Genomic DNA, 9,866 nt, shown 5'->3' on the forward strand with positions numbered 1-9,866 from the left:
GTGTGTGTGTGTGTGTGTGTGTGTGTGTCAGAATTGTCTGAAACATTAGAAAAACTGAGATTCTTGTAAAAACATGTAAAGTAATGAGTGCATGACGACCATGAGAATGAATGTGAGGAGAGGCTGCTGAAGACCAAAGCAGTGTGAGAGCAGAAAGGTTCAAAACATGCAATGTTTGTTTTATGACTCTTTTATCACTGGTGCCTATAATTTAAACCAAATACATGAAAGGTTGAATTTAAAACTGAAGTCTGTTTCTTGAAGACACGTGCACTCTGAGCTTGTGCTGCTCAGCTGCTCAGGGATAAAAGCTTTTTGTCTTCAGCGTACACGGACGGCTACGAGCTCGATTTATTCCTTTCATTAGCTATTCGCTACGGCTGCACAATTAGGGCCCGACTGATAATGGCGATTATTGTGAAGGACAGATAGTGAAATGGCAAAGAGGTCACGATCGCTGGAAGCTCAGGGATGCATGTGAGGAGTCAGGGTTTTGTTCAGCCCACAGAAGAGTGACTGGAGCACAGATTGCTGAGAACTTTGATGCAGACGGTCAGAACCCACAGTGGATCACTGCCAGCTGTGTCCCAGTGCCCAGCTCACCTCTGACCAGCATCAGAAGGGTCTGTAATGGGCAACATGAGAGTCAGAACTGGAGTAGAGAGCGACAGAAGAAGGTGGTCTGGTCTGATGAATCACGTTTTCTTCACATCATCTAACAGCTGGCTGCATGTGCCGTTTACCTCAGGAAGAGAGGCAGCAGGGTGCACTATGGGAAGTAGAGGCAGCGTGAGGCTGCTGGGCAGCCTTGGATCCTGTATTCATTCACTTTGACAAGTAGCATCAGACCACGAGCACCGCTCCATGACCGATGTGTTCCCTGATGGCAGCAAGCATTGTTCAGGAATGGTTTGAGGAACATAAAGAAGAGTTGAAGGCGTAAACTTGCTCTCCAAATTCTCCATCTCGATCTGATCAAGCATCAACTCCATCAATGAAGTCCCACCTCACAGCTGTCAGGGCTTCAAAGATCTGCTGATCTTAGTGCCTGATACTACAGGACACCTTCAGATGCTGTTTAGGTGGTATGAGTGAGGCCTACATCACATGAGACAGGTAACGCACCGACCAGCCGCAAACCACCTGCCCAATGTTGTGGAGGTCCCCCTGATGCCACCAAATGATCCGATCCATCGAGGCTTGGCCAGGACCTGTGGTGTCTGGCACCAGGACATTGGCAGTGAATCCTTTGGGTCCTGTTGGTTTTGGGGTGGTGCTTCTGTATTTGTGCTGGATCAGACTGGGATCAGAGATGGTTGGAGGCCATCTTTGGCTCTTGCTTGTGTTCTTCAAGCCATGCGTGAGAAGTTTTTGCGGTGTGTCAGAACGCATTGTCCTGCTGGGAGAGCTGCTGGAGGATGTATTTGGGCTGCACCAATGTTCAGGGGGGTCAACAGAAACACAACATCCACATGAAGTCCAGGACTCGAGGTCTGGCAGCAGAACAGTGTGTTGCTACAAGATGATCAGTGGTGTTTACGTCACCTACCGCTGGTCTGAATGTTGTTGCTGAAGCTGGAATGTCAGCAGTCTGTCAGTCAGTGTGTTACCGTGAATCTGTTAATACATAAACATCAATCCAGTCCAGGTTACTGGTGGTTGCCAGACTGTGTAAACATGAATATTGTATAGAACTGGACGGGCAGACTCTAGCAGAGGAGATATGTTTAGTGACTGTGGACGGTAGATAAAAGAAAGACAATTATTTTCATCAGAAAAGGTTCAAATAGACAAAGACACTGATAGAATACACTTCAGTCAGCTGGGACAGAAATAGAAAGAAAGCATTACAACCTTTTTGTTTGCTACACAGTTTGTTGTCTGGCCTGAAAACTGAAAGCCTTTCACCTCCACTGGCTTTCTAGGTGCTGCTCTGTCCTTGTCGAGCGCTGTTGCACTTCCCAGCATTCATCCCCTCTAGTTTCCAAACACAATGATTTGGTTCAAGTAGTTACCGTAATTCCTTTAAACGACAAAACGTTCTCAGCAGTCCTATCTTGTACAAGTGCTGAATGAAGTCGTGTCTCTGACTGAACAGAAGGCGGATTAGGCGGACTAACAGGGACAAGATGTTTGGACTCATCACGTACCTCTGCTCTTTCCACAGGGATGATGAACACGCCCTGATCCTTCAGTACGTCCAGACGCTGGGAGGGGAAGGCTCCCCGTGCAGCCAGCCGCAGAGTCCAGCCCAGATCCTGCAGGCCGTGGAGAGGGAGGAGCGAGGAGAACTGGAGCGGATCATAGCTCGTCTGGAGGAGGAGCAGCGGTAGGGCCTTAGAGATGAAAGACATCACTTAGAAATGGACAGTCTTATTATAACGGCTGGTTATGTCTCAGCTGACGCTCCATCGAGGGCAGTAATACGTTATTAGTATCAGAACTATGGACATGCCTTAATCAAAATGCGTTAGAATGAAGTTTTATCTTTATCTTTTCTTTTTTTCCTGTCCATTCCCAGCCTCTTGGTGTAATTCGAGTACATGTGCTCAGCACACAATAGACCAACATACACACTTCCTCCAGTCCCGGTGTCTCAATGCCAAGTCCTTCCATGGTTTGATCTGTAAATGGAGAGGGCTTAGAGACAGCGTGAATGCACCATCCATTGTTGTAGAGACGCTTCTGCACCGTCGGTAGCTCGACTGGTGTGATTTAACTCTGATTACACTCATGTACCGGCAGACTGAGAGAGAGAAAGCTTTACTGCCGGCCTCATAAATGCCAACTTAAGTAAAGCGCTGCAGCTTACGGTTGTGCACTGAGAGAGGAGGTGAGGAGGGAGTGAGGCGGGAGCTTTGGCAGGGGTCCTTTATGTTTGTCTATCCACTTTAAATAGGATTTCACTGAGAAAGCAGAAAGCGGAGGTAAACACGAGTGTGGTATTTTTCTGTGACACCCCACCGGGGGGGTTCAGGAAGAGGCTTTTGAATGCTCTGTTTGAGAGACTTTCAGGGATTATAGCAACAATCGTATGTTTGTAATAATTATTTCACCATGGAAAAGACCACACAGCAGAGAACATAGATTATCCCTCATTTGGTGTTGTGATGATGGAGCAGAGACCTGCTTCAGTTCAGAGTGTGATTCACCTGGTGTTCGTACCTATGAAACCTTCTAAATGCATGTGTATTGATGCGTCCTTATTTTTTGTATCTTTAGTTATTGATTCTAGTTTTCTCCTCCAACCTGTCTTTCCCAGGACGCTGCAGAGGGAGTACGAGCAGCTGAAGGAGCAGCATGGCCAGCGAGGGGCCTCTGCTGCAAGCCCCTGGGAGTCAGAGGGCCCCTCCGCCCACCCTGATGAGGCCGATCTTCTAGCCGAAGCCAAGCTCCTCCGGCAACACAAAGGCCGGCTGGAGGCGCGCATGCACATCCTGGAGGAGCATAACAAACAGCTGGAGTCTCAGCTCCACCGCCTCCGGCAGCTACTGCACCAGGTGACTGAATGCTCACACTCACTTGTTTCATCCCAAGAATCTGCAGGTTATACTTGAGAGAAGACAGAGATAGATATTCATAGACCTGCATAAACATTTCCAAAGTAGTCATTACTCTGAGACAAAAGGACTCTGGGCAGCTCTTTGTTCTGTACTCTCCCTCGCAAATGCAAAGGCTCAATCAGATTCATACCTCAGCTGTGCAGAAGAGAATAGCGGTCGCTTTGGTTCCTTCAAAGACAGAACAACATGGATGCTGAAAGGAAAACTAATTAAAAACACGGCATCTCTGGAACAAAATGCACGTCAGTACCAACAACCAAGTACGACTACATTAGAGGTGATGATAGGCAGATGGAGAGCAGGCTCTCAGACTAGAAATGACAAGTCAGTCATGCACGTGTCCACCGTGTGCATCACGCAGGACCACACATCTCCAACACATTAGGTGGTCCCCATCTTCCTGAAGGTCTTAGTGAAGTTCGCAAATGTTTTGGTGGACAGGGTGACGTGTCTGGAGAGTCTGAAGGCCATGCTAGCACTGGAACGTTTTCATCTGCCACAGGAGCAGGGCAGCGGCAACATGAAGACACGCCTGGTCTTCAAACATCAGGCCATGGCAGCGAATAAACAGGATAATTCTGGGTGTGAGGCGCTGAGATCGGCACTGATGGAATGCAGATGCGTTCTCTGTTCGTGGCACCATCACTCCTCTGACAAACGCAACATCTTCCATCAGCTCCGTGCAGCTGACAGCACGACTCGTCAGCGAGAAGGACGTTTTTCCATCTTGGTAGCGTCCAACGAGCCTAAGTGGTTGCCCACTGCAGCCAAGTAGGACGCTGTTCTGCTGAAAGATTAAGGCCTTGGCATCAGTGATGAGATTCAAACCAGCCTCCCTCAGGCGACTTCTCACACTTTGAGCAGATACTCTCTGGTTGTGCTCATCAGCAGCCGATAGCTGGACGAGCTGGATGTGACGATGCTGAGCTCGGGTGGCGACATATGGCCCGCTGTCATGTGGCAGATCGTCTGTCGTACCATGCTGTCTGGAAAGGTTTCCTAGATGACAAATGGTGGAGTTGTGGACATTCGAGTGCCTGGCTACGGCCCTATCTGACACGCCGGCCACGCTCTAGTCTTTCTCTTGTCGTCTGTGGCATTGTGTCATTTGGATAAAGCTGCGTTTTAAGGCCTCTGTAGTCAGAGGAGCGTCTGTGTGCTGGTCCTGTTGTTAAAAGTCTGATCATCGTCTTTCAGCCACGCCGGACTCGTCTGACCAGCTCAGAACCTTTCGTGTATAATTGGGTTGATGTGTCTCTTTCCAACCAGAATAACAGAAATGGCATTTTTTACTTTCTCTCTGTCAGAAAATGCTGCATTAGAATTTCTCATGCAGACGGTTGGTGATAACCTCATATGAACAGTCTGTAGCAGAGTCTCTTTGGTTAGTTCAGTCATGGCCTCTTTTTCTAAATTAAATTAAATTAATGCCTTTTCTCAGGAAAAGTGTGATCATCACTACCATAAATCTTCTTTGAGCAGTGACTTAGATTGTATTTTTCGCCGTAAGTCGTCTTTCCTTCGGGTCATTAGGCGTGTTGTTGAGCAGCAGCAGTGCAGTAATCACAGTTCGCTGATTCACTAACACACACCAGCTGTCAGGGTTGTTCCAGAGCAGCTCATAAAATAAAAAAGACAAATTTAAACACTGGCAGAAGGCTTCCAATAAATCAAAACGATTCTCTCAAAGTCATTTAAATGTAACGTCAACATAAACATGTTCTTCAGTTATTAACCCCCAAACTTATCTCGACTTATCCTGACTTATCCTGGCTTATCTTGACTTATCCTGACTTGTCCTGACTCATCCTGACTTATCCTGGCTTATCCTGGCTTATCCTGACTTATCCTGACTTATCCTGACTTATCTTAACTTATCCTGACTTATCCTGACTTGTCCTGACTTATCTTAACTTATCCTGACTTATCCTGACTTGTCCTGACTTATCCTGACTTATCCTCATTAGGCAGCGCAGTATCCCAGGTAGCCTGATAGTACACATAGCATATGTTGAATTATTCTTATTGACACAGAAAATTAACATTCAAGCAAGTTTTTTGTTGTTTGGTGCCGTGCGGTGCCGTGTGCTCCGTGCGGTGCCGTGTGCTCCGTGCGGTGCCGTGTGCTCCGTGCGGTGCCGTGCGGTGCCGTGTGCTCCGTGCGGTGCCGTGCCGTGCGGTGCCGTGCGGTGCCGTGTCCCCACACTGAGTTGAGCATGTCACCAAATCCTGATGCTGACTCCAAAAGACAAAGCAGACATACAGGCATGATGCAGGCACAGCCACCTACACACAGACAGCATCCCCACACTAAGAAGAGCTTGTGCTGGTTCTCCAGAGACCTGATGATATGTCAACATGTCTTTCCATCAACTGCAGCATTACTGCCAAGCTGCAGAATAATAAACCCAGCCGGCTTCATGGCACACATTAAACTCACACTCCTGAAGGCTGACCAAAACCCTGACCTGAGCTATTCTAAGACAAGCCTCGAGACACTCGCTGTGCTCCAGAGACGTTTCCAACATGTTAGCCTTTACTAGTGCCAGGGGCACCATGAGATGAAGGAGGAGACGACGGGGCGGGTATGAGGGAGGGAGCGACACTGATTTAGTTTCTTGCAGTTGAAAAGCTGAAGGGAATGTGAGATCCTGCCGTAAATGTCACTGGACACAAAGCGTTTGCTTCTGTGAGTCAGAGACGTCGCTTGTTTCATCAGACAGTTTTATATCAGCCATGACTTGAAGTATTCATTTAATGACAGATTACACGTCTTCAGTTTACCGGTGAAGCTCCGTGTCCAGGCTCGGATCAGGACGTCGCCATAGCTGCAGCAGGTAGCAGCAGCCATCACTGCTGACAGTGTCCAGAAGGAGTTAAATACATCCAGCACTTGTTGCTGAAATATGGATTGAAAGAAAAAGAACCTCCAGGGGTGCAGAGAACGGGCCGAACTAAGTGTGTTTGGATCTAACAGATTTATTGAAGCAGCCTGCAGGTGATGGTGAGGACAGCGGTGAAGAGGCAGAAACATCAGAGCCGCTAAATGAGCTCACTAAATGTTTTTGCTGAACTCTGGGTTCAGTGTCCGAGTCCTGCAGCAGGTTTGACCGTTTCCAAGGTGTAGCAGAGGTTTCGTGTTTTGAACAGTGAACGTGTCCGTTCAGTCGTTTTCCTTCAGATTACTCATCAGTGTTTTTGCTCGTTATAGCCTGAAAGGAACAGAATGTTTCCTGCAAAGCCAAACAGTACAAATGATTTGTTAAACGCAGCCTAAACAAACAGGTGGCCCTGAACGAGGAAGGGAACCGCGGAGGAGGAGGGAGCAGGAAGCAGCTCAGATCCAATTAGAGGTGCACGCCTGAGCGCTGCTGTGTGACTGTGAAGTCAATTAGAGCTCAATGCATCATTCATATGATCTGCTTGGATTCCTTCATTTAAGCTCTTTATTGCTGCATTAAAAGAAACAGACGAAGTGTCAGATGTGTTGCAGCATCGTAAATAATTCTGACAAATCTATTAACTCAAATTAGGAAACTTAACTTTGAAACACACGAGCATCGAGAAGAAAGCTTCGGAAATGAGATAATCGTTTACATTTAAACCAAACACAACACAAGTGAGCAGATTGCAGGAATTTTCCTGAATTAAAGGATTCGTTGGTCACCAGACGTGTCGTGTCACTTTGAGTTTGCTCTGTCAGACCGGGGCTGCTTCCTCTGTACGTGCCTCCATCCCCCCTCCGCCTGAAGCACTGTTTGAAGTGATGTAGCGACACAGTGGGGTCCACAGTGGGGTCCACAGTGGGGTCCACAGTGGGGTCCACAGCGGGACGAGTCCGCTGTGAAACCCACTGCTGATATCAGAGTGGGGCTGAGGAACATCACAGAGCGACCAGTGGAGGAGACCACGGAGGCCACACGCTGAATATCAACGTCGCTTCTTAGATGACTGGTTGTCTGTATTTACTGTTGCTCCAGCACCACCTGTCTGGGTGGACATTAGAGAGCAGGACGGACCAATCAGCTCTTGTGCTGCTGCCGCCAGAGTGTATTTGCTGTTTGTTTTGGCCGAGTGTCACAGCTTTAACTTTAATCATTCAAGTTGGCAGCCTGCAGATTTTTACTGTTTAACTCACTGACAAACCTATGCAGAGGTCCTTTGAGGTGCTTGGAGGTGATTCCTGCGGTGGCAGACGCGTGACCGCGGGCTGATTGTGCCGCCCTGCGCTACTCCCTCGTCTCCGCCTGCCGCTGTGAAGCAGGCCTGATTTTGAAGTTGTCAAGCAGATGGCAAGCGCAATAATTATGTTACAATGATTGAGTTTTCTGTTTTGTTTCTGCTCTCCGTGTCTCGCTGTCAGCCGGAAGTGGATTCAAGGGTAAATGGAGTGTCTCCTCCCACTGTGCAAGATCGAGGACCGCTTCCCGAACACTCAGGTGAGGCACTCGGGCTCGGAAAGTCTCGACTAGTCGGACACGGGCCCTCGCTGTATCTTGTCATGTAAAGATCTGTCCTTGGAGTTGAGTGGCTGAGGCATCAGCTGCATCTTACTGCACTGTGCAGCTTTTTGCGAGGTACACTGAAAGTCTGGTTATTGCTCACATCACAGAACCTGTGGTACCAAAATGAAGTGTGTGTGAACTGTGCATTAACTCTCTGTGCCTGCATGCGTGTTCAGATGAGCTGCTGGACTCCCACAACAGCAACTCTGACCTGACCGATGTAATGGAGCAGATTAACAACTCCTTCCCTGCATGCAGTCGTAAGTGTCCCAGTCCTCCTCCTCCTCTGTCCCGCCGCACCGCCGTTCTGGATTGTGTTTAAGTCACAGCAACACTGTGGAGCTGCAGCATGATGGATGCAAACGCTTGATCTATAAGGAGTCAAAGACAGTGACACAAAATCACAGTTTCCTTCAATAGGGCACGGCACCTTCAGCTGGCTGATTCATTCAGATCAGATCAGATCCAGTTCGTGCTGCTGTACATAAACAGCAGCACAGGCAGGATGAGAGGATCCAAAAACTTACCGCTGACATGTTCCTAAAGAGGCAGCAGAACCTCACAGATGAACCGCTGGACGTTCGCTAGTTTCACTTGATGGACTTTTGAAGCTTGAGCATTTGCTGCTGTTTTCTTCTGTATATTTTCATCATATCATATATCATATCATATCATACATCATATATCAAACTATTCTGTATTCAACAGCATTCAAGTGGAACTTTTAGATCTCTTAGTTTGAGAAGTGGCCTGAACTTGCAGATGTGTTGCATCAAACTCCGTCTCTGGTTCGTTCACAGCACAACACGTTCTCGCTTCAAAGTTCCACAATAAATTAAGTAGAAGCAGAAAGTCCAGGCGATGTGGAAACGGTGGTGCAATCATCATCAACCAATCCCTTTAACTGGACTCACATCCTTGTGATTTTTGTTTCCTACACTCTGAGTGCTTTTGTGCAGTGGTTCCCTCAAGGAAGGATTAAAGGGTCCAAACCTGACGGACCGCCTCAGATCTGAACGGTCACGCTCCTTCACTCCAGCTTTCAGGAAGTGCAACCACAGTGTTGGAGTGAGAAGCAGGTCAGATGACTGCCTCCACCGGTAGCATCACAGAGCGCAGCAGCACTCAGGACTCAGGAGGTTAACAGGAGCTGAAGGACAGTTGGTTGCTTCCAGCTGTCTGGAGGAGTCTTTCCTCTGAGCTGATTGAATACCTGCAGCAGGATGTGATGATGTCACTCATCGCTTAGACCTGATCCCTGACATGGAGACGGGCTGGATCCGGATCATAGTAACTACACGAGTCCATGCAGCAGTTTGAGCGGCCGTGACTGTTAAAGTCTGGTCATAAATTACTTTTCTGATGTTAAAAAAATAAGTTTTCTGGTTCACATGGATGGATTTATTATATTTTATGTACTTTATTGATCTTTTCACATCTCCCAGCTTGTGAGGAGGCTGGAGCCACATTACAGCGGTCCTGGAGCAAACAGAACTACGGGCCTTTGCTCAAGGGTCCAACTGCAAGCTTCGAACTCCCAACTGTCTGCTCAGTCGCCCAAAGCCTTGTCCGCTAAGCAACGACCCAAAAAACTGATGCGTGATGTAGCGTGGCCTCTCCAGTCAGTAAAGTAGCCGCTAGCATAAGGCGACAGGTGGCGGAGTAAAGCCGGCGGGTTAGGGTTAGGGTTAGGGTTAGCATGTCAGTGGCTGGAGTTACACGTGTTCACATTTATTCATACCCTCCTATTAAAGAAGGAAAGAAACAGCTGCAGTCACTGGAATAGGCTGAAACTGAC

General features: G+C 48.0%; 1 protein-coding gene across 1 annotated transcript in view; it reads left to right on the forward strand.

The window, feature by feature from the left end:
• Nucleotides 1-9,866, forward strand: part of utrn (utrophin) — a 221,798-nt gene that overhangs the window by 206,114 nt on the left and 5,818 nt on the right. The window contains 4 exon segments of the mRNA XM_008278665.1: nt 2,168-2,329; nt 3,263-3,500; nt 7,927-8,002; nt 8,245-8,328. Of these exon segments, the coding sequence (XP_008276887.1) occupies nt 2,168-2,329; nt 3,263-3,500; nt 7,927-8,002; nt 8,245-8,328 (560 nt within the window).

The sequence above is a fragment of the Stegastes partitus genome, unplaced genomic scaffold (assembly GCF_000690725.1).
Source record: "Stegastes partitus isolate 25-593 unplaced genomic scaffold, Stegastes_partitus-1.0.2 Scaffold129, whole genome shotgun sequence".
Lineage (NCBI taxonomy): Eukaryota > Metazoa > Chordata > Actinopteri > Pomacentridae > Stegastes > Stegastes partitus.